General features: G+C 36.6%; 2 protein-coding genes across 2 annotated transcripts; both read left to right on the top strand.

The window, feature by feature from the left end:
• The first annotated feature begins 743 nt into the window (after window positions 1-743).
• LOC149029475 (GATA transcription factor 4-like) lies at window positions 744-3,672 on the top strand. Its single transcript, XM_089141886.1, has 2 exons — window positions 744-1,214; window positions 1,301-3,672. Exons 1-2 carry the CDS (start codon window positions 960-962, stop codon window positions 1,907-1,909), a joined length of 864 nt encoding a protein of 287 aa, XP_088998012.1. The 5' UTR covers window positions 744-959; the 3' UTR covers window positions 1,910-3,672.
• A 16,930-nt stretch (window positions 3,673-20,602) lies between these two features.
• Window positions 20,603-21,100, top strand: LOC149029474 (uncharacterized). The gene is made up of 2 exons (XM_089143461.1): window positions 20,603-20,676; window positions 20,758-21,100. The coding sequence occupies exons 1-2, from the start codon at window positions 20,603-20,605 to the stop codon at window positions 21,098-21,100; spliced, it is 417 nt and encodes a 138-aa protein (XP_088999587.1).
• The last annotated feature ends 209 nt before the right edge of the window (window positions 21,101-21,309 follow it).

Genomic DNA, 21,309 nt, shown 5'->3' with positions numbered 1-21,309 from the left:
TGGTCCAATGGATTGGACTTTTCCTTGGACAAATATACCCCTGATTAGCTTTAGCCATAATGACTAAATTACCTTCCCTCGGTTCTCTTCCGTAAGACTGGGTTTTCTTTTTTTTTTTTGTTGGAGCAAATTATGTTTATAATTGCATTACACACCCTCCTAAAATTTATTCTATTGTATTTAAACTCTTTAAATTTTGAATTATATAATCATATTCACACTGTCAGAATAATAACGTTAAGTGAGGGTTAGCATGTGATTTATTTTCAAAATTTTCAATATAACTCTTCTTTATTTAATGGTAAAGTATATTTAAACCATAGAACTTAGTTGAACTACCATTCTAATTTTAAAGTTTTTCATATTCAAAATACTTGAATTTTGACAAAGGAAATCTTTTTAAATAGTTTTCTTAAAAGTCTTCTAAAAAAGTTAATTCATCCTAAAAGTTGACTGATTTTAATTATTACCTTTTAGGGATAAATATGTCTTCTTGGGCGATTGTAATACAATAAATTTAAGAAAATATAAACGTAATTGTTTGCAATTAAGGGGAGTTTAAATGTAATTTAATCAAATTTTTTCTTTCTTTTTTTTGGTGAAAGTAAAGATTGGTATTACGTGGTGAAAGAGAACTGGATGGGCCACCACACCCCACGTGGTATTACTCGTATTTTAAATATTAGAAAAAGTAAATTTAAGGAGAAACGCTCCCTCTCTCTCACACACACACTCTCTCTCACTCCCTCACTGCATGGGCGAGCCACCTCTAAAATCAATGCACTGTGTATGAATGAAGGAATGGCCTCAAACCCTCCCATCCCCATCTGTGTAGCTTCTTCGAACCCCCAAAGAAAGCAGAGAATTCTGGCAGAATTGGGAAACTCTACTGACGGTAACCACTTGCAGAGGTATTTTTTCCGTTAACACTGCCGGAGGAAGAGGAGGAAGAGTTGAACATGGATATGTACGGAGAAACTGCCCATGATTTCTTCCACATCGACGACCTCCTCAACTTCTCCAACGATGACATCTTCTATTCCTCTTCTTCCTCAGCTCCCATCACCGACTCGGACCTGCATCACCAAAACCATCTCCTTCTTCCGCCTGAAAATCATGTTGGTCAGCACCAATCATCCCCTACCTACAAATTCAACGATTCCAAGCCCATCTCCAACCAATCCAACAATTTCACGGACAATCTTTGTGTTCCTGTAAGTATAAACATCATCACCTGATTTAATTAACTCTCTCCACCGTAATGAAAACTCATTTTGTTCATTTATTGGCCATTTTGCAGAGCGATGACGTTGCAGAACTAGAATGGTTGTCGATGTACGTGGACGATTCCTTCACAGACGTTTCGCTGAACGAAATGGCAGAAACTACGAATTTTAGACAAGAAGCATCATTTCCCGGCAGGGCAAGGAGCAAGCGTTCCAGGGCGGCTTCCACGCAGAATCGCTGGAATTCCTTGTACGAGTACGATAATCTGGTCACCGGTAAGTATAAGCAGAGCATTACTAGCAGCAGCACAGCAAGAAAGAGAGAGAGCTCCTCGGCGATAGGAGAGCATTCGTCTCCATCGTCGCCGGGAGAAGTGCGCAAGTGTATGCACTGCGCATCGGAGAAGACACCACAATGGCGCACGGGACCACTTGGGCCTAAGACGCTCTGCAACGCTTGCGGTGTACGTTACAAGTCAGGTCGTCTGGTCCCGGAGTACCGACCAGCTGCAAGCCCAACATTTGTACTGACTCAACACTCAAATTCACACCGGAAAGTGATGGAGTTGCGGAGGCAGAAAGAAAATCTCCGGCATCAAGAGATTAGCAACCACCAGCACCAGCACCAGCAGCACCAGCACCAGCACCACAACCAGCAGCAGTTACTCTACAAGGTTTGCTGACGTTCCTTTCAGATTCATAACCCACAAGTATCGGTGGACCCAATAACTTACATCACCATCAAAATTTTCTGTGTTCAGGATTCTACTTGTTTTATCTGTCCTTAATTCATGAAATGTTCTGTGTTTCTGTACTTCCTTTAACTGTTCAGACTTCTAATTAGTTTAACTAAAGCACTGAAGCAGCAATTTGAAAGAACCCGAAGTTGGAGTTTTTGTTTCTTTACGGAGGAGAAAGACTGAAATTCAATTCATTTCTGTTGGGAGAGGACTGGGATGTGATGTTTATGTGACGACGGTGGTGCTCCACGTGATATGTTGCAGGATAACAGTCATTGCCGAATATTCTCAAACAGATAGAGTGCAGGAGAAAAAAGCGGGTTCATAAATCATGAGTCATGGGTTTTGAAGTGGATAACCAATGGGAAGGAAAGGGTGTCTGAAACTCAAAGTAATTGAAAGAAAAAGTTGAAACTAAACATGGGGAAGGTGAGAAAGGTAATTTAGCCATGGCCAATGCCAAGTAACTTTTGAGCATTGAGTGAATGCTGGAAACATCTTCTCTTATCTTTCTGTCCCCTCCCGTACGTCCATCATTAGACCCAGTGTCTAGTGATAAGAGGATCCCACAGGCTTTATACACATAAACTGTGTTGCATAATTCATTATGTGTGGTGGCTCCTGGGGCTGGTAAGGAACAGGGTTTACAGTGGACCATTTTTGTTCTGCTGAGGCAGAAAGAGAAGAGGTTCAGATCAGAGACAGAGAGTGGTCACCACTCAGCACTTCATCTGTTCATTGCCAGCTCCATGTGAGCCTGTGAGGTTCCCTGACTCTGACCAGAACCCAATTCGAACTTAGTACACTGCATCAGGATTCAGGAATGCTTTCTGCTTTCTCTGTGCGAATATCTTTTGGATGATCAGTTTTACAGTTCCCTCATCCCAATGTGTGTGGGATCCTGTGTCCTGACATAGTCTTATCTCTGCATGATCTATCAAATTGCATTCCCCTAGGGTGTAAAAGAACCATCACTATGACATTCCTTAAGAAATCAAGAGGTAGAAGATTTATATTGGGGTAAATTAGGTGGTTTTTCAATCTCAATCCAACGACAACCAGCTTCTTTCCTTTACCCTCTCTTCCCCATCATCTCCCCCAGCTACATGAGATGCATACAGGTTTGGTTTGACAAAAGCATGTAAAAGAACTCATCATCCCCCTCCAATTACATTACCTTTGCAGCTGCCAGCTTAGCAATCTTTAGATTCCCCCACAAGCTCTGCATGCTGCACCAAGCAAAGCTGTCCTCACCAACCCACATGATGCGAACCCTCTCTCATGTATCATTCTTTCTGCCTTCTCAACCTCCCCTGTTTGTTCCAGCACACGAATTGTGCAAGAATGGCTCAATCCTAATCCCATCGTCTTTGTTCATATTCAATACCCAGGTGTGATAGACCCTCATCCTTGCCACATGCACATAACACACTTAGATATGTGACGCATCAGGTTTTTGCACCATATTCATCTGCTCAAACAGCCCAATTACTGCACTTGTTTTCCCATTTTGCACATAACCGGTTATCATTCAATACCACCATACCAAATTCTCTCTCGGCCTTGAACAGAACACTAGTTCTGCAATGTTTACCAGCCTACATTTGGAATACATGTCTAATAAAGCACAGAAAAGTGACTATCAATGCATCCCAGGCACACTTAACCGCGCAGCAATGAATAACTATTCCCAAGTCAGAGCTGAGATGCCACCAATCCCTGGTAGAATGCAAGCAAATGTGAACTCATCATTCTGATGTCCTCGGACGCATTTTGCTGATGAATTCCAGTGCTTCTGGCACCCGATGCTTGCTTACATACCTACTGACTCAAAAAATTCCAAGAAGCCGGACTGGGTTTTGGTGTTTTTGACAAAATATCTATTGCATCCTCCATGTGTCCAAATTGAGTAATGCCATTGATCACTTCATTATCCTAAAAATTGTATCTGGGACTGTTATCTGAAGAAGAACGCTGGATGCTTCTTTGAGTCTTCCATTTCTAGCAGTTGCCCTAGTTACTGAATTCCAATATACAGTGTCCTTGTTGATCTCACAAAATACTTGGATTGCTTCATCTCGGGGTTAAGAAAAATCTAATTCTGATCTTTCAGTACTTTTGGATCGTGTACTAATTAATCTGATCATGAAGAGGGGAAGGAAATGCAAGGGTGTCCAAGAAAATGAAGAAGAAATCAAGGTTAAGGCTCAACTTGCAGAATATGGGTTAGTCTGTGTTTGGGTTTGGTGGTTTCAGAAATCAAAAGTTCAAATCAAAATTTGGCCCGGCCCAAGCTGTTGACACCCCTAAGTGAACTAGTCTAGGAAAGAACAATAAAAAATCAAAGTTGGGCGGTTGAGGCTCAACTTGCAAGATATTGATTTCCACTTGCATCTCAACCTGGGATTTTGATGTTAAAATTAGGTAAACTACATTTGTGTAAAGATTGACATATGCTCTGAGTGTCTCCCTTGAACCGTTTACCCGTTTCACTATTGGAAACTAGGAGAAAGTATGTGTGAAGCTAATTAATTGTCATCGGATCTGTGTGAAATATATATTCATCTTATCCACATGAAGTTTAGTTTACAAATAGCGTTGATATTGTAATTCTTCGATCAGAGTTCTATGGGTAGTGACTCCTTAGCAATTTTGAGCGATTGGAGGAAACCAAGAGGTTAGTACATCTATTGAATAAAAATTAGAATCTTTTGCATAGTGCCTACTTAAGTGGACCTCTAATTCATTAAGTGGGCTAAATTGTACGGTGCCCACCTTTCATCAACTTGGTAAATTGCATATTACCCATTATCGAATAGTGTCAGAAAATATGAGAAATAGTACAGAACATAGAAATTTTATTGGGAGAGTTCCCTTCTTAAAACATTTAGGTTGGCTTGATTACAAGTATGAAAGGGTTCCCAAAATATTCTGAAAGTGAAATATTTAATGTTTCAAATATTTTTGTTGTCTCATATTTTTTGAAAGGAAAAACATTACCCTTATTAGTGAAAAATAATAGATTATACAAGAATCTTAAAAAGGTAAAATCATGAACCATTTAACATCTTAAGGGGTGTCAACAAGAAGATCCCGTATAGACAGACATGCAAAAGGTAACCTTCTCTCTCTAGTTGTTTATGTAACTTGTTTGAAATAAAGATATAATAAACATAAATCTAACATTGGGTAAATACTTCTAAATATTGTTTTACAGGATATGCACCTACTTCTATTACAAGCTTAATTCAACTTTATCTCCTGTTACTACAACATAGTATAGGTCATTAGCCAAAGACAACTATGATAGAAAAAATTGAAAATATAACATCTAGGCCAGGAACTTGTTCTTACTTCAGACTGTTAGGATTCGGACAACATAAATTTGCCGTGAACCATTGATAAATTTCATTGCTTTTATATACAAAAAATAGATAAAATTGTGGGTGAAGACAACATCGGTATGACAGAAACAAATGAATAATACTGATCTTCAATTGAGTACTTACCAAAAAACAATAACAATCTTTAATTTCCCTGTCAGAAGTAAGATTATATGTGAACCAACAATACGAAAATGCATCAGATGGCAACAATAACCAGCATCACAAAAATCTCATAATCAATGGCAGCTGTAAAAAAGGAAACCCTAAAAAGGCCAACACTATAACTAATCTGGGCAAATAATATATAATAATAGAAAAACCAACATCTTCATTTGCCAATATACATGTCCAACGAACCCAGTCTTGCTTTTTGGAATTTGTGGGTATGTAAACAGGCATCAGGTGCCAGAAGCATTGGAATTCGTCTGCAAAATGCGTTCTGAGGACATCAGAATGATGAGTTCGCATTTGCTTTTATTCTATCAGGGATTGATGACATCTCAACTCTAACATGGGAATAGTAATTCATTGCTGCGTGGTTAAGAGCGTATGGGATGCATTGAGAGTTACTGGCTGTGCTTTATTAGACATTTTAGATGAACCATCAAACTTCTGTGTCAAAATGGGCAAATAGCACAGAACAAGTGTGCCAGGAACGTTGCCCTACAACCTCTTCTTGTGCAAGGGCACACTTTTGTGTGAAATGGTGGGGCACAACGGAGTAGTTGACGGTGAATGGGGTATCGATTTGATTCTCCTTCTATTATCAAAAACCCTAAAATTTGCTTCCCAAATCACTCTCATCCTGCTCGCCTCTATCGTCTCTCTTGTCTCTCTCAAGCCCTAAAGCAAGCTTGTCCCTCTTTCCTCTGCAACTGAAGGTTAAGCGCTAAAGCAAAGACTCCGTCGCCTCTCTCCTTCAATCTCGCCGTCTATCTGCAACTGAAGCCAGAAGCTCCCTCTCCCGTTGAGTACAAGTTTGACTGAGAACTAGAGTTTTCAATTTTAAATTCGTTATCCACTCATTGAGTTCCATTTTAATTTTCTTTGTGTGCTTGTTGGAGAAATTTGATCATGGACTTGAATCGTGTAATTGTTTTCATTTTAACTCTGGTTTCCACTTATTCATCTTCATTAGTTACTCTCTGGCTTTTCGCCCATAATTTACATAATTTCCGTTGGACATGTATATTGGCAAATGATGATGTTGGTTTTGCTATTATTAAATATTATTTACCCACATTCATCGTGTTGGCATTTTTTTTTTTTTTTTTTCTTCTTCAGCTGCCATTGATTATGGGATTTATGTGATGCTGGTTATTGCTGTCATATGATGCATTTCCATATTGTTGGTTCACATATAATCCTATTCCTGACGGGGAGATTAAAGATTGTTAATGTCGTTATTATTGTTTTTTCTTAAGTCATCAGTTGAAGATCATTATTATTCATTTGTTTTTGTGATACTGCTGTTGTCCTCACCAACAATTTTATCTATTTTTGGTATAAAAAAGCAATGAAATTTATCAATGGTCCATGACAATTTTATGTTGTCCGAATGCTAGCAGTCTGAAGTAAGAACAAGTTCCTGGCCTAGATGTTATATTTTCAATTTTCTCTATGATAGTTGTCTTCGGCTAATGATCTATACTTTGTTGTTGTTCTAGGAGGCAAAGATGAATTAAACTTGTAATAAGTAGGTGCAAAACCAAACTATCAGTGCATATCCTGTAAAACAATATTTAGAAGTATTTACCCAAGGTTAGGTTTATGTTTGTAATTTCTTTATTTCAAACAAGTTACATAAACTACTGGAGAGAAAAGTTACCTTGTGCATGTCTGTCTATATGGGATCTTCTTGTTGACACCCCTTAAGATGTCAAATGGTTCATGATTTTACCTTCTTAAGCCTTTTGCATAACATACTATTTTCACTAATAGGGGTAATGTCATTTTCAGATTATTTTGGGAACCCTTTCATACTTGTAATCAAGCCAACCAATGTTTTAAGAGGGGAACTCTCCCTATAAAATTTCTGTGATCTGTACTATTTCTCATGTTTTCTTGCTCACTGGCTGATTAGGTGCACCTTGCCTTTTGATTGATGATAACAGGTAGTTGCTCTTGGTTGCATAACTTCTATTGTATTGTTGAAACCACATTGTCTGCACTATTCATGCTGGAGGGTATCTCTATGAAAACTAACATGGCTTGGAACAGAGTTGAACCGTAACACACCTATTTAGTTGGAAAAAGGCTCAATTGAATTGGGTTCTGTATGGTAAGGGTGTGTGTGTAATCTAAATCTAAACATTTTGTTGCAAATTGGGTATACACATGCCAATGAGTCCCACCTTGGTGATTTAGTTGAAAGTCAGCTAGATGAAGTTGCTTCAACCATCTTGACAGTTTTTCTAAATTTTTTTCATGCATGACACTCGTTTGAATGAATTAGATTAATTGCTAGATCTCTTAGGATGGAAACAAGTATCATCACTTGTTATATGCAGATTTTGACATTAATTATCCTCAGCCTTTGGAATATCAAACAATAAATACTTCTTTTGTCACAGACTTATAGGGATGGGAGATGATTAAAAGTGTTGATGAAGTCTCTTCTGAAATGATCTTACTACATGATATGCTAATCATATAACCATGCAAGGTAGCAGATTCATCTGTTGGAACACTTCAAAGATGCTGTTTGTGAGATTCAAGTAAATGGAAGGAGTTCATCTATTGTTTAAGTGGCCTAGTATGTCTTGTTTATTGGTTAATTGAACTGGCTTGCATGAATTCATGAAAAAGCTTTAGCAGAAATTGGAGAATTTAAGATCTCTAGAAATACATGTAACCATTATTTAAAACTGTAAAAAGCTGAGACAAAGATTGTTGGAATATGTTGGGTTTGGATTATTTTGTTGAGAATTTTGAAAAATTAGTGCAGTCTATAAGTCTCCTAAATGTAATTACGATCCCTTACTGCTTCTTACTTCATAATGATATTTGTTGGTAATTGCAAGTGTGCATGCAATGTAGACATTGAATCCGATCATGCAAGAAATTTACAGGTCTTTCTCTATCTGTTTGTTTGAAACCAAATTCTACCTTTTCATCTGAAGAGTCTGTATTGATATTGTCAAATATTGTGAATTTTAGTGCATCAGTGGTTGATACCTCACTGGCTGTAATTGAGAGTCTTGCAGGTGATTTGAATTGTAAAAACTAGGTTAGGTCAAGGGTCAGTGGTAGGGGTTCAAGTTTGACCTTGATGGTCTGAACCTACCTTGCCCCACCCTGAGTTTAGTAGGGTTTTCGCTCAAAATTTTGGTTCAAAGGGTAGGTCAAGGCAAAATAATCTGAACCAAACTCAAGGTGAAGGTCTAGTGTTTGGTGTGGCCCAGCTCAACCCCTACCTGATCTTGATTATGATCTTAATCTTGGCCCTAATCTTGCCTCTAATATTAATTTCCATCCCAAAACCTTGATTACCCACTAATATTAGGTGTGCAATTTAAAAGTCTATTGATTATAATCATGTGGTTTACTGATCTATGCAACCTATTATTATTGTTATTGGAGTTTCATATGTATATTTCACTTAAGTTGGGCCAAGATTTGTGTTGACTCCTTAGTGACCTAAGTTATATGTAACCCACAACTAAATTATGTCTAACCACAACTTGAGAGTTCATGTCGGATCCGTATGTCTGAAAATTACATGCAAAATGCTTGAAAAGTATGGTGACCCACATTGGATGCCTGAATAAGTCATATCAGATCTTTATAATCCTCCTAAAAACACCTAAAATGAAACAAGACAAATGGATGAGAAAAAGAAGGTGATTGTAAATTAGTTGGCAACAACAACGAGATTATCACTAATCACTTGAAGCATTATACCCTTGATTTGCTCCAATTTGGAGCTTCTTGGGCACAAGCAAAATGTGTGCCAATTGCCCAATGCAACACATTTTAGATGAACCAACACATTTTTTTTGGACCGTTTGTCATACAAGATTTTGGGAACTTCTATGTCAAAATGGGCAAATGGTACATAATGAATGTGCCAGGAGTATTATGACACAACCCCTTAAGAAGTCAATAAAATGCCATCGTATACTCAAGATCCCGTATGGTGTGTGTGACTGAATCATCATTATAAATGTCAAAATGAATCAGGATGATACTTGGGTTCTTTTTTCCTGTTAATTTTAATTAAGATTTTCACTGGTGATTTTCCATTTATAGTAGGAATGTTACATACTGAATTAGAATCCTGGAAAATTGAAGTCAGGATGATACATGTTTTGCTTTCAAACGGACTTCTGTTCCCAAGCTGTCACCTAGCTACTACATGTAGAAAAATGGATATAACTGATGGCAATCCGAACAATTTTGAGCAGATCTCACTGAGGAAAAGTCTGCACCATGTCAAATAGTACGATGGTGGGTAAAATCAAATTAGATGTCATAACTGTGACTTTCCTAGAGTGGAAATCTTTTTAGTATTTCTTCTCTGTTGTTAAGAAAACATGGAAATGAGGTGATCAAGAGTTAGTTTTAGAAATGAGATATGGAAGTATTTTAAGGAAGTGACAAGATGATAGCCTGAGGCGTGCTTAAGACCATAGGGTATCCCTAGTAGTGCTTTCGGGTTGAATGAAACCTCTTAATGAGAAGGTGCACCTCTTGGTGGTTGGTGGAGGGGTCATCTCTTGGTAGAAACAGAAATATCTCTTCTTTAAGGGACACCTCTTGGTTTGAAAAGACACCTCAAAGAGAGAGCTAAGGACATTAAAGATGCCTGTTGGTCTCAAAAAGAAACCTTTCTTGGGTTGAAATCCAATAGATATTGATTCTAAATAGATCAACCATTTGATCATATCCAATAATCAGCTAAATGCATCAATCCATATCTTTAATAAATGTATATGCTTATCATAAGGCCCAATCAAGCCATGCACATCATCATCAACCAACTAATATGTTACTCTATCAATAGGGAACTACTACAAAGAAATTTTATTTTTGGTTTAGGATTTCGGGCAAAATGGGCAGCAAATTCTTCAATAAGTTGTTGGTTACATGATCTTTTCTGTATTAGTTCTGGAAAGAGATTGGTTCAAGTCAATTCATCTCTTTTACTTCTTCACATATAAACTTTGATGTCTAGCAACTTTTTGTTTCATCTCATCTCCTACTAATTCTTTAAAATGTTGGTTCATCTAAGTTGGCAATTACAATACTAAATGTTGTTTCTGTTGATAGACTAACCATCTTGAATTTGATTACTACTAAAAAAGCAATACGTTATTTTGCTCAATTTTGGAGTTCAAACACAATTTTATTTGCTCACCACCCTTTAGTCCTGGACTTTCATGGAACCATCACATTATTTGTCAATTTCTATTTTTATTTTTGGGTAGAACATTTTTTCTTGTCAAAATTGCTGTTCAACTTTGAATTCCTTTAGCTGGACCCAAGTCTAGGTCAATAATGAATCTTTGCTCAGATTTGAAAAATCCAATTTTAATTTTGAAATCAGGCTAGCTTGATTGAACTAATCACGCCCCTTCCCTGGAAGAAAATTTTATCTCATATAGTTATCCTATCAAATATCAAATGACAAAAAGTTATCATGTTATATTAATGGCCCATTTCTATCAATTGTTTATATTATTATCGCATAGCTAATCATGTATATCAATATTGTACCATATTTGCTTGGTAAAGTTTGATACAGTCTCGTCTTGGTTGGTTTCCTTTATTTCTAAATGGACCAACTCTGTGGCTGACAATCTAGCTAGGAAGGCCTAGTCCGTAACAAGTAAGATTGTCTAGTCTAATTCCATTCTTGAGCTCCTTGAAGCTTGTAATCAGGATGTGTTGGGCCCTTCTTGCCCTAATTTTTATTAAATCTTCGTTTACAAAAAAAAAAAAAAGTTTGATAGAGTCTCAATTTCTATAAACATATGCATGAATTTACACTCTTACCATAATTCTTCTTTCTTTTTTTTTACCAAAAAAAAAATCTTCTTTATTTTTTACCAAAAAAAAAAAAAATATCTTTATTTTCTCCTTGCCATCTCTTCTTTTATTTTCTTGAATTTGATCATCAGTGTTTTTTCCCTAAGAAATAGAAATGACCGATTCTTCTTCCAGAACCAAATCCATTGGACAAATCATATTATTATCACGGTCTTGGGATTCTGTCTCACCTTCTCAGACTTCCATGATCAGCCTCTTCGACTAACCATTTGGAATTAAAATTGCCACCAGAGATTAATTTTGGTGAAACTAAATAACTAAAGAATATGAAACCATAATTGCTAAATAGTGCTTAAAATTGGGGATTTTAAAAAATTACTTCTCTGTGGAATAAATAATTGGAATTAGAACAGGTATAGGTTGGTATTTTGACTTTTTTTTTTTTTTTGAAAAGAAGATTTTTGAGCTTCAGAATCTGATAATTACTTGAGAAAAATAGCAGAAACTAGATTTACTTTGTTAAAATAAAATTCAAAATTATTTGGTCTGGAGATTGACTGGACAAAGTCATGTGAACTTCCATTAATCAATTGACATCTGTAGAATGTCCAATTTGAAGACCCGAATCCCATCTACACAAGACAGAAATGAAAATACAGAAAGCACAAATGGATGCAATAGGGCAATTGTCAACTACAAGACCTAAACCACGCCTGATACTACTGATATTCTCATGCACGCTGCACAACACTTAAGAATGCTGCAATTTTTTTTTTTTTTGGTGGGGGGGGGGGGTTTAGTCCACAAATCTATTCAGATGGCAAAACCAAGAGAAGGATGACATTACAGAGATCCACCAACCAAGGAGTGAAAGTACACTAGACAATCGTGTTCATCGATGACAAGGCTTTCTAAGCTATGATATCAGATACATGATTGATTCTCCCAGAAATGTGAGCAATCTCTCATAGGTTACAACTTGGTCTCTAAGATGCTTTTCTTTGCTAAAAGGTCATTTAAATTAAAAACAAAAAGGAAGTACCACAGTTATAAAGTCAAATTTGTACTAGGGAACTAAAACACTCAACCCGCAACAACAGTTGCACCCTGTACATCCAACCTCATTGGTCCCCACTCAATTTATAATAGAAATAAAGCTCTGGGGGATAGCAACACATCACCAGGAAATCAAATTGCAACCCAAATTCCTAGTTAAATTGAAATATAGGTCCTCCAGAAGCATCCCAATCCAATTCACAAGCCATCGATGGGGGCTAATGATGATCCACCTTAGAGGTTTCCGTATTTGCTGCCAACTGTTCCAGATAATCAACAAGCAAGTCAGAAGATATGCACTCAACTCCCTCCATCTTTGTAATATCCACCATAGGATTTTCTTACCTTAAAGCAAGACACCACCGCTACCGAATCAGTCTCAATCCATACCTCTATGTCTTCAACTATTTGGCCCATTGTAACCCAAGCATTTGCAACTTCTAACTCCACCTCAAAATTGGATCTCACACTCAAGAACAATTAGTATGATTTGATCACTTTGGCATGATAATCTCTAAAAATTTTAGCAGCACTTGCCTTTCTAGGGTTATCAAGAGTACTACCATTAGTATTAATTTAACCCACCTAGGGCAGGGTGAAGCTAGAGGAACTCGGTAGGTGGTGGGGAGCATTGAATTCTCAAGTTCAAACCAAGAGATTTAACTAAAACCAAGCTAGAACTAGATAGATGCCTTCCCTCTATTTTATAGACATGAGTGGTAAGATCAAATCTCACCTTGCGAAGGACCCATGCAGTAGATAGCTGCACACCATCAGATATTCCAAACCAACTAAAAATAGTATAGGATTAACAAAACACCATTTAACCACATCACATCCAAGGGGTGAGCCTTTGCTATAGTCTTCCGTTCCAACAATGAGACTATCAAGGAATCGTTCACCTTCCACTGTAGGCCAAAAGTCATAGCCCACCTCTCCCCACATAGCTGAAAAAAAGGGCATAGCAACAAGAAATGGGAGACACTCTCTGAAGCATGTAAACACAACTCATAGCAAGAGACCAAGGCAATCCCCCTATTTTGAACAATCTCATCAAATGGAGTTTTCCCATGCAAAGCACACCAACAAAGAGTTGTTGGAAAGGTAGAAGAGGAGTTTTCCAAAGAAAAGAAGCCCATCCAAGAGCAAGGAAAGGTTGTCTATAAAGCTCCCACGCCTTTCGAATTGAAAATTTCCCCAAGACATTGCTTGTTCAGTTGCAAACATCCAACTGTTTTGAGGTTATGAGTCAATTATGTAACATAGGATATAAAGTAACAGTTGATGTTTCATGTTGTAATGTGAAAGATGCAAATGAAAAATTGATCTTAAAAGACATTAGGAGAGAAACATTTATACTCGTATTTTTGTTTTTTTGTTTTTTTTTTTTTGAATATTCTCCTAGCATGACTTGTCTTATGTCATTTGAAGAATTCCTTGTTTGGTATAGAAAACTTGATCACATCGGCATAAAATTAATTGAGATCATTGTATCAAAGAACCTAGCTAGAAATGTTCCTAAAATGAAGATTGATAAAAACTATTTGTTGTGATGCATGTCAAAAGAGAAAACAATCTAAAGTTTCTCATAAATCCAAGAATATAATAACAATTAGCAAACCACTAGAACTTTTTCATATTGACTTATTTGGTCCTATTCTCATAGTTAACCTTGGTGGTAAGCATTATACTTTTTCATTGTAGATGACTATTCAAGGTATATATGGACTTTGTTCTTAAAACATAAAGATTATGATTTTGAGGAATTCACTATATTTATTATTAAAATTCAAAACAAAAAATGATACATCATAACCACCATTCAAAGTGACCATAAGAGGAAAATTAATATTAATAATTACTTTGGGGAGTATTGTGATAAAAAAAGAATAACTCATAACTTCTTCACCTTTAAGACTCCCCCAATCTAATGGAGTGGTAGAAAGAAATAATAGATCACTTCAAGAAATAACAAGGACTATGTTAAATGAGTTTTCATTGCCAAAATATTTTTGGGTGGATGCTACAAATACCACTTTTTATGTTTTGAATCATTTGCTAATTAGAAAACATTTAAAAAAAATACCGTATGAATTTTATCACAATAAAGTACCTAGAGTTGATCACTTTCAAATATTTGGATGTAAATGCAACATTTCAAATATTTAGATGTAAATGCACAAAATTGAACACTAAAGACTTTAAGGGAATTTGATGAAAAAGTTGATGAAGACATATTCTTGAGATATTCATAAAATAATATGACATATAGGGTGTTCAATAAGAAAATCTTGGTTGTTGAAAAGTCTATAAATATTAAATATAATATATCTACACCTAAGGATAAGTATAAATATTTAATTGATGATGCGGATGATGATAGGGGAATTGAACAAGTAATTAGAGATAAAGTGAATAATATGACTTTAGAAGAATCTTATAAATGATCCTGAAACTAGTGAGACCACTTCTTAAGAATTATCTAAAGAGGATGTTCCATGGAAAGACCATCCCTTTGAGCAAGTCATAGGTGTCATTGGTCAAGGAGTTCAAACAAGGTCAAGAGCTCAATACTTTTGTAACTTTGTTGCATTCTTGTCAACTATAGAACTCAAAAATGCAAAAGTGGTCATAGTCGATAATTATTAGATTATGGCCATGCAAGAGGACTTAAATTAATTTTAAAGAATCAATGTTTAAGAACTTGTTGCTAGACCTCAAAACCATATCATTATAAGAATCAAATGGGTCTTTAGAACAAACTTGACGAGGGTGGGCAAAATGTTAGAACAAGGCTAGATTGGTTGTCTAAGGGTATAATCAACAAGAAGGAATTGATTTTGATGATACTTATGCATCCATAGCTCAGTTAGAATCTATAAGAATACTCTTAGTATTTGCATGTCATAAGAATTTTAAACTATATCAAATGGATGTGAAAAGTGCATTCTTGAGTTGGTTCATCATGGAGGAAGTGAATGTTGTACAACCTCCACGATTTGAAGGCCCTACCTACTCTAACCATGTTTTCCAACATAAAAAAGTTTTATATGGACTTAAAACAAACTCCAAGAACTTGGTATGAAAGGTTAAATAAATTCCTAATCCAAAAGGGTTCATAATAAGTAACATTGTTCGTAAAGTACAAAGAATAATGACATATTTATTGTGCAAATATATGTGAATGATATTATCTTTGGTGCTACAAATGAATCTTTATGTTATGATTTTAGCGCTTGCATGAGAAATGAGTTTGAAATGAATTTCTTTCTTGATTTACAAATTAAAAAATGTAAAAATGACATCGTTATTAGTCCAACCAAGTATATTAAAAAACTTATATAGAAATTTGATGTGTCCTCTCAAAAGGTTAATGGAACACCAATAAGCACATCCTTGAAATTATCAAAGGATGATGATGGGAAGCCTTTTTGATGCCATTAAGTATAGAGGTATGATTGAAAACCTTTTATACTTAACAGCTAGTATATCGAATATAATGTTTAGTGTTTGTGCAAGATATCAAGCCGATCCTAAACAATCTTATGTTTGTGTCGTAAAGAGAATATTCAAATATTTGAAACGCATATCAAACTTAGGTTTATGGTACCTTAAAATGTCAAGAATTGACCTACTAAGTTTTTTCAATGCCGATTTTGCCATTGTCATGTTGACCGAAAGAGCACAAGTGGAGCATGTCATTTGTTGGGACCATGCCATGTGTCATGGTTTAGCAAAAAACAAATTGTATTGCCTTTTCTACAACCAAGGCGAAATACATAGCGGCTAGAAAGTGTTGTGTTTAAGTGTTATGGATGAAACAAACCTAATTAGATTGTAAGATTCATCTTGAGAAATGTTCTGTCAAATATGACAACACTAGTGCTATAAACCTCAGTAAGAATTATGTGCTTCACACAAGAGCCAAGCACATTGATATAAGGCATCATTTCCTTTAAGATTGTATTCAAAAGGGTGAAGTTGTCCTTGAGTTCATTGATACAAAACACCAATTAGTGGATATTCTCACTAAACCCCTAAATGAGGATCCATTTGTTGAACTTAGGAGGGAACTTGGACTCATTGATGTTCTTGAATTGGATAGCCCTATCAAATTCCCCATTTTGGAGCCAAATAGATGTTGAGCAAGCCAAACGAAACTCCATCTAAGTCCACACCATCATCCGTCTACTTAAGTGATAGACATCCGTCTGGTTGTTTAAAATTTCTTCTTTAAAACATCATCATTAACACCTATTTTCTTTCTTTTGAACAAACACACTCTTCATTCAAATCACTCTTCTTTCTCTCTGAGTTCACCAAATCTCCTCAAACACCGGTTTTTCTCTCAAATCATGGGTTTGTGCTTAGCATCTACAAGTAAAAGAAGATCAAAGTCAATCCTTGGGTTGCTTCCCTCGTCTCTACAAATTTTCGCCTAACTATTGACATCTTTACCATTTTATTTTTGAGGGTTAGTTTTGAAGTTCAAGTATTTGGTAACTTTGGTAGTTATTTTATTTGTGTGGATTAGGTTTGAAATTTAAAAATTAAGTAGTTTTCCTTTTTTCTACTAATTTTAGTATTTGATTTTCTTAAATTTCTTCACTATTGTTTTTCCTTTGTATTTCTTCTTCTTCTTCATCATCTTTTCTTTTTTTTTTTTCTTTCTTTTTTTAAATTTTTTATTATCTTCTTTATTTTTACTTTGAGGATTATTTGGGCCAACATACGCCCACTTCAACTAAATCCTCAAGGGAGCTTTTATATAATTAATATAAATAGGTTGTCACCCTAGCCCCAAGAGGATTAAAACTCTGACCTCCTACGTGGAAGCATTGGTCTTTTGTTAACTGAGCCACCCCTCAAGGTTCCTTTGTATTTATTTTAGTGGAAAATCTAGAAGGGTATTCACATATCTTGAGTAAAAAATTTATAAAACTAAGAAAAATAAATCCAAATAAACAACTTAATCGAATAATTTTATCAAACGGTTAATAACTGTTGGAAAGAAGTATTACCATATCCGCATCCTATTAGCAATCGGACGGATTCGGATACCCCTAAACAGATTTCCACATGAATTTGGGAGCAAATCTTGGTCATTCTTTCACACCCCTTGCTGCATTTCATGTGATAGGAAACTCCTAGGATAGACCTTATATGAGGCTTTCAAATTTTTGCAAAATGTATTAGTTTATGTAATGGAGATCCTCCACACCCAACTTATTCGTCTAATCATCCTCCCTCACTCACATGAGATAGTGATACCCATAATCATAGGGTATATTCATATCAAGCAAGGCAGTGTGGGTGGGAGGATCATGGTTTTATGGTTCAGTTTCTATCAAGGGTATACAATGTATTCAATCTAGTTTAGTGACAGAATTCACTTAATTTGGCACAACCCCTGCCAGCACCCTCTGTTGGTTCTGCATGTCACAGGCTAAAGTCTAAGGGCAGTTCTATATACAAGGCTCACAGATATTTGTCATTTAATAGTTTATTGGGTTTCAGTTTCTATCAAGGGTGTTTGGAACCTGAGGTCCTTTCCTCGACTATCAATTTTAGGTTAAATGACGTAGATCATTAGATCTTTCAGAATTCACCCATTTCATAATGTAATCAATCCAGTTTAATGACAGAATTCATTCAGTTTGGTGCAACCCTAACAACCATCCAACCTAACCATAAGTGATTATTGCAGTAGAAGTATATGAAGCTATTCATTGTGAGCCCTCCATTATGAGTGATTTGCAAGCATACCTCTATTGTTATACAGAGATGCCATATGGCACATGTTATGTTGCAGGTTATGGTGGAATCAACTGCTTTCAGTTCTACTCCCAATGACCACTGCTTTGGGCTCTTAGTGCGCCTGCAGTCTCTACACCACATGGGTCTTATTTGTCCATATGAAGAAGTGGGTCTCCTTTAAGGCTTTAATATGGTTCTTTTATATATGCTGTACACTTCAAGCTATCCCTGTACGAAATGTATATCTTTTATTCACTTCCTTCTTCTCAGCCACAAAAGAAGAATAGGGAAGAAAACGTGTTTCTATATTCTTTCCTGGAAGGAGCTCTTTAGTGCCTTGATGGACAGAATTAGTTTTGTTTGATGTTGTGTCCTTTACCTCCTAGTACTAGTGTTCCCTTAGTGTTCCCTCTTCAGCAGAAGAGATGGGCAGGGAGGCCCTCATGCCCATTTCTCCCTTTGTAGGCTTGGCCTCTTGACCAACCACTTGTGACTCTGAGAAAGGAGGAAGACACATTAGGGAATGTGGGTCATTTCTGTCTTGTGCTTTCTTTTCATTTTCCAGTAATTAATGGTGGAATCTTGGGATCTGGAGCTGGGTCAAAATTTCATCTCTGCAATCTCTTTTTTAAAACCCAAAGCCAAAAGAGAAGCTAGGAGTACCTCATGGGTTGAAGGATTCCAATGGCTTGATGGGTTTGCCTCACTCTCCTTGATAATCAACAGTCAACAGCCACCATTTCTTTCTTGTTAAAGCACAGGGAAAGTTTCAACTTTGCTTTAAACCGGTCTCGTAAAAAGCAGTATTCTGGGAAAGCTACAGGGAGGGTCATCTGCCATAAAATCTGGTACGATGAGATCTTCCTAAGACCAGAACTGAAAATATGGAGTTGGGAGAAAGTTGATTTGCCCATATTCTGTGATCCATTAACTTTTGATTTGGGTGGATAACTCTTAAATATGATTATTTGGTTTAAAGGAGATATGTTAGATGATTGTGTATCTTATTTTTAATAGATTTATCCAGTTTGGCTAGTCTCAGACCTTTCAATATGGAGTCTAGGTATGTCCAACTGAATCAAATTGAATAAATTCAGTCCAAATTCGTTTTTGGACTAAGTAATAACAAATTATGGTACTCTATTTTGGGTTTTCATTGAAACCAATACTCTCTTGGGTCCGAAGAATATTTAAAGTTCGTAGCGGAAAATCATTTAAGGATGCTCTAAAGAAAAAAACTCCATAAGAGCAGTTTTGGCATGAACATGAAGCGTCATGAGCTTCCACTTCTTCTCCGACAATGCCCTCCTGATATCCATTCATCAAGATTGAATTACTTGAATGAGTCGGATTGCTAAACGTTTAAAAGTGGGTTTTCTTCTAAATGTATGATACAGAGATAAAAAGAATTCAATGACAAATAAATCCGGCAACAAAAGAAAAAATTATCTTACTAGGTGGAACTATTACATATATTGCAAAAGCATCGAAGTCATAATTTTTTTTTTCTAAAATTTTAATTTTAGAAGAACTTGGCTTTGAAAAATGAGTCCGGATCATCGCCCCGACGCTTCCTGACCACAAAAACCAGTGGGGTCCACGGTGAAAAATACTTTTTGGAAAAAATTAAAATTTTTTTTTTCATCAGTGGGACCCACTGGTTTTTGTGGTTAGGAAGCCATGGGAAGCACTCCCGACGGGGAGATGATCCGAATTCTCGAAAAATATGCCTGCAAAAATTTCTAATAAAAAAAAAGTGAAAAAAAGAGAGGAGTTTTTGAGAATCTGAAAGTAATCTATGACTCTCCCAGTCCCCCACTCCTCACTTCGTGGCTCCTACCCTAAAAAGTTGTAAGACGATAATGTCCCTATGTAGCTTCGGAAAGACAAAAATGTCCCCGCGTAGCGCGGCAGGAAGGCTCTTATAGTTAGTTGACTATACCCTACTCTTTTATGGACCTTTGACTTTTTTAACTATTTGTGTAGTGTCACGTCACCCAAGAATACATATTGGAAAAGGTAAATAAAAACACAAAAGTCACAAGACGACAAACAACAAGTGAAGAATGATTTTGGAAGAAAAGTAGATAAGGTAGAAATGAAACCAGCAAAGCATCTATGAATCATGAAAACTACGTCAGGGATATAATTGTCTTTTGAGTGTCTTAAATTTTAAGGTTGCTTGCCCATGGTCTCTTAAGAGAGAGGGTTTCCCTCTCTCTCTCTCTCTCGCTATTTCTCCCCCAAGCGACAACGACTGCAAGCAACCTGTTGGGTATAAATATTTATGTATCTTCCCACCGACCGAGCCATTTCCTTCCTCTTTCCTTGCTTCTTCTTCTCATCTTCTGGTTTTTCTGGACTCGCTTACTTGCTCTCTCTCTCTGTTTCTTTCTGTAGTTTTCTCCAATGGTGGATCATCAAACGGTTTGTTGTATGTGTGGCGATGTTGGGTTCGCTGACAAGATCTTTCAGTGCAACAGATGCCGTTACCGCTTTCAACATTCGTATGGGCATTTTGTCATACATATCATAAACATCACGAAATCGGGTTTCATATTATGTTTCTGATTCTTGTTTTCTTGCTGGGTTTCCTTGCAGGTATTGTAGTAGCTACTACAGTGAATCGTCTGAGAACATCCAAATGTGTGATTGGTGCCAAAGCGAAGAGCGGAGTACAAAACATGGAAGTGGGTTGTCTTCATCTTCATCAAGAAGGTCAGCTACAAGCAGCCATGCTGGTGGTGTTGGTGTGTCCATGAACATGAACAGGTCAGAGTACAGAGGAGGAGAAAGAGTAAAGCAGCAGAACGAAAGAGAACACACCACCACCACCACCACCACCACCGACAAAGCTGGGAAGAGTACGAGTAGTTCTCCTACTGCACCTTCACCCAGAACTAGTGGACGCAGATACAAGCTTCTCAAGGATGTAATGTGCTGATCAGATTACAGATATGTGTTAACGTGTGTGCAAGACAGCAACAGTAAAAGCTTTAAATTATAGATTTCTGGTTTTGTAGTTGCTTGTTTGAGTTTCTTCTCTCTCTCTCTCTTTCACATAAAACGTATAAGTTCCTACCTGTACACAGTTCTTGAATGCCTTGGATTAAAAGAAATCATCAAATTCTGATGGGACACTTTCTGCCTGTC

The sequence above is a fragment of the Hakea prostrata genome, chromosome 1 (assembly GCF_041222555.1).
Source record: "Hakea prostrata isolate BN-2017 chromosome 1, UWA_Hpros_2, whole genome shotgun sequence".
Classification (NCBI taxonomy): domain Eukaryota; kingdom Viridiplantae; phylum Streptophyta; class Magnoliopsida; order Proteales; family Proteaceae; genus Hakea; species Hakea prostrata.
Note: the sequence above shows the minus strand (reverse complement) of the source record. Positions and strands in the feature narration are given on the sequence as shown.